At 55.3% G+C, this 3,028-nt stretch overlaps 1 protein-coding gene across 1 annotated transcript in view; it reads left to right on the top strand.

Annotated features, from left to right (window-relative positions):
- Positions 1-9: 9 nt before the first annotated feature.
- The window catches only part of CTSS (cathepsin S), a gene marked incomplete at its 5' end in the record, with an annotated part of 3,997 nt that continues 978 nt past the window's right edge, over positions 10-3,028 (top strand). Inside the window, 6 exons of the mRNA XM_008948260.1 lie at positions 10-129; positions 334-456; positions 928-1,077; positions 1,170-1,394; positions 2,484-2,649; positions 2,836-2,938. Of these exons, the coding sequence (XP_008946508.1) occupies positions 10-129; positions 334-456; positions 928-1,077; positions 1,170-1,394; positions 2,484-2,649; positions 2,836-2,938 (887 nt within the window). The remainder of the gene's footprint in view (positions 130-333; positions 457-927; positions 1,078-1,169; positions 1,395-2,483; positions 2,650-2,835; positions 2,939-3,028) is intronic.

Here is a 3,028-nt window from a genome sequence, read left to right as displayed (position 1 = left end):
GCCATAAAGCTCTTGGGTTCCATCACCCTCCTCGCCACGCTGCTGGTGGCACTGGGACACCCCGACCCGGCTCTGGACTGGCACTGGAAGCTCTGGAAGACAACCTACGGCAAGGAATATCCCCATCAGGTGAGGGCACCCCGGGGTAGGGGGGGTGGAGGTGGCTCCGGGGCGCTGGCACGGCGGGGGCAGGGTTGGCAGAGCTCCGATGCCCAGGGGTGGCTGGGGAAGGGGTTCCCCGTGGCTTTTAGGGGGATAAATTGGGGTGAAATGGGGTTTTTTTTTTGGGGGGGAGGGTGTTGCTGGGTGCCACGAGGCCGTGTTGGGTTTCAGAAAGAGGAAGAGGAGCGGCGTGGGATCTGGGAGGAGAACTTGAGGGTGGTGACCCTGCACAACCTGGAGCACTCCCTGGGGCTGCACTCCTACCAGCTGGGCATGAACCACCTAGGAGACATGGTAGGTGCTGGTCGTGCTGCTGAGAAGGGCTTCGTCCTTCTCCAGGTGGCCTGAAGTGGGTCAAGGGGTGGGAAAAAAGTCCCAACGAACCTTCTCAGCCCGTCCTCGTGGCTGTGGGCAGACTGCTCAGACATTCCTGGGCTGGCATGAGGCAACCTGGTGTGAGGAAATAGCTTCATTTGGGGTGCACAGCCCCGGTCCTGGTCATTAGAGATGTTTGGAAATGATCCTTCTTCAACCTCCTCAGCTGGAGCGTTGTTGGAGGAAACATCTCAGGAGGTTTGGGGCTGGAGTTCAGCTTTGGGGCTTCCTTTTCTCACCCTAAAAAAGCCAGAATTGAAATGTTAAAACAAAAAGGTGAGGGCTCCACAAATTCTTGGCCAAGGGGAAGCCTCCTCCACGTCCAACACACCCCATTGGACTTCCCCAGAGACAACAAATCCACGAGCTGATGTCTTCTTGTCCCACCAGACCAGCAAGGAAGTGGTGGCTTTGCTGACGGGGCTGAACGTTGCTCCTGGCTCCAAAAGGGTCTCCTGGAACCCACCACGAGCTGGGAGGCAGGTCCCAGACACGATGGACTGGAGGGAGAAGGGCTGTGTCACCGAGGTGAAGAACCAGGTGAGAAGATCTCAACTCAACTCTTTCCACCTCGGGGGGAGGGGGCTCAGGACCGAGCTCGGTGTGAACATCTCAAGGGGGGGTTTCCACAGGGTTCCTGTGGGTCCTGCTGGGCCTTCAGCGCCGTGGGGGCCCTGGAGTGTCAGGTGAAGCTGAAGACAGGGCAGTTGGTGTCCCTCAGCACCCAGAACCTCGTCGACTGCTCCGTGATGTACGGGAACAAGGGTTGCAGTGGTGGCTTCATGACCAACGCCTTCCAGTACATCATCGACAACGAAGGGATCGACTCGGAGGAGTCCTACCCCTACAAGGCTCAGGTAGGAGGAAGAGCTCAGCACCTCCTGGAACCCACAGGAGAACCCGTGGAGGCAACAGGGTCTTTAGATCTTGCCCCCCTTCTAGACACCCTTCTCCTCCTCTCCCATCCATTTCCCTCTGTCTTGGTTTCTCTCGGTCTTCGTGGCGTCTCCTCAACCTTTGGTTCCTTCAGAGGTAGGGAAGGGACCTGGAGACTTTTTTTGGGTTTTCCCTCAGAGGTGAATGACTGGATTGGGAGCCAGAATTTCTACATGTTGATTCCTGGCCTGGCTAAAGGATGAGGCAACATCCTGCATGGAAGAGGAAAATGGGGCAGGAGTCTTGGGTCTTCTCATCCTCTATCATTAACGTTGATATTTCTGTGGGTAGAGGTTCCTCAGTGAAGGACGTTGATGTTATTCTGTTGAAAATTTGCCTGGAAGGCTGCAAGGTCATGAGGAAAGAGCCAGCAGAAAATAAAGGTCCTGAAAATAAAGGTCCTGGAAAAAAAAAGGTCCTGATGCCAAGGGTCTTGGTGGCCAGAGAGGGGAGATGGTGTCTTGAGAACATGGCCTGTGGAAATGGGTCAAAGGAACAGCAGCTCAGGCCGTGATGAAGTGGACTTCCAGTCTTCAAACGTGCACAAGCCAGCTCCAGAGGTGCCATTCTTGGTGTCCAGAGGGAGAGGGAGAAGCCACGGGTTGAATTTCCACCCGAAGAAATGGAGGTTGAGAAGAAATGGAAGGGGAGGAGCCTTCAGATGGGGAGGAGGAGGAAGCCAGGATGGTTTCTCTAGGGAAGTGGGAGAAGTATTGTCATCAGAGGTTTCTAGAAAAAAAAAAGGCAGGGAAATCTGTTCCAATGGTTTGGCTGCTCTTGGTGGGGGGAAGTGAGGTGGACAAGAGGGTCTCTTCATGTAGGGTCTCTTCATGTCCTTCCAGCCATCTTCTCTGTAGGCCAACGTATAAAGAGCTGGTGGCCAAAGAAAAATGAAGAACAGGGTAAAAAAGGGCTGGTAGAAACCAAATTCTGGAACATCTTGAGATGTTCCTGGTGGATCCCTCACGCTCCTTGTTCAACTTTCTCCACTTCTCCTCCTTCCTGGCCAGAATGGGACGTGTCAATACAACGCTTCCACTCGAGCTGCCACCTGCTCCAAGTACGTGGAGCTGCCCTTTGGGGATGAAGAAGCCCTGAAAGATGCTGTGGCCAACGTTGGGCCAGTCTCTGTTGCCATCGATGCCACCCAGCCCACCTTCTTCTTGTACAGGTCAGGTACGTCCTGGAGAGGAGTCTTCTGTGGAGAATGGATGAGAGTTGGGGGGAATTGGGCTGAATTCTTGGCTGCAGACGTTGGTAGGGTTGAACTTCAGCATTTAGTGGTGGTGCTGGAGGGTGACATGGACTCAGAGAGGAGCTCTGGTGCTCTGGTGACCTGCTTCCAGGCTCCTCTTCTCTTAGGTGTCTACGATGACCCCAAGTGCAGCCAGGAGGTGAACCACGCCGTGGTGGTCATCGGCTACGGCACCCTGCAGGAGAAGGACTATTGGCTAGTGAAGAACAGGTATGGCCACCAACCACCCAGCTCTCTGCTCTGGGGACACCCTGGGGCAGCTCTGGAGGCCTCAGCCCAGCAGAGCCAGGGACCTGCTGG

Source organism: Merops nubicus, unplaced genomic scaffold (genome assembly GCF_000691845.1).
Source record: "Merops nubicus isolate BGI_N331 unplaced genomic scaffold, ASM69184v1 scaffold25179, whole genome shotgun sequence".
Lineage (NCBI taxonomy): Eukaryota > Metazoa > Chordata > Aves > Coraciiformes > Meropidae > Merops > Merops nubicus.
Note: the sequence above shows the minus strand (reverse complement) of the source record. Positions and strands in the feature narration are given on the sequence as shown.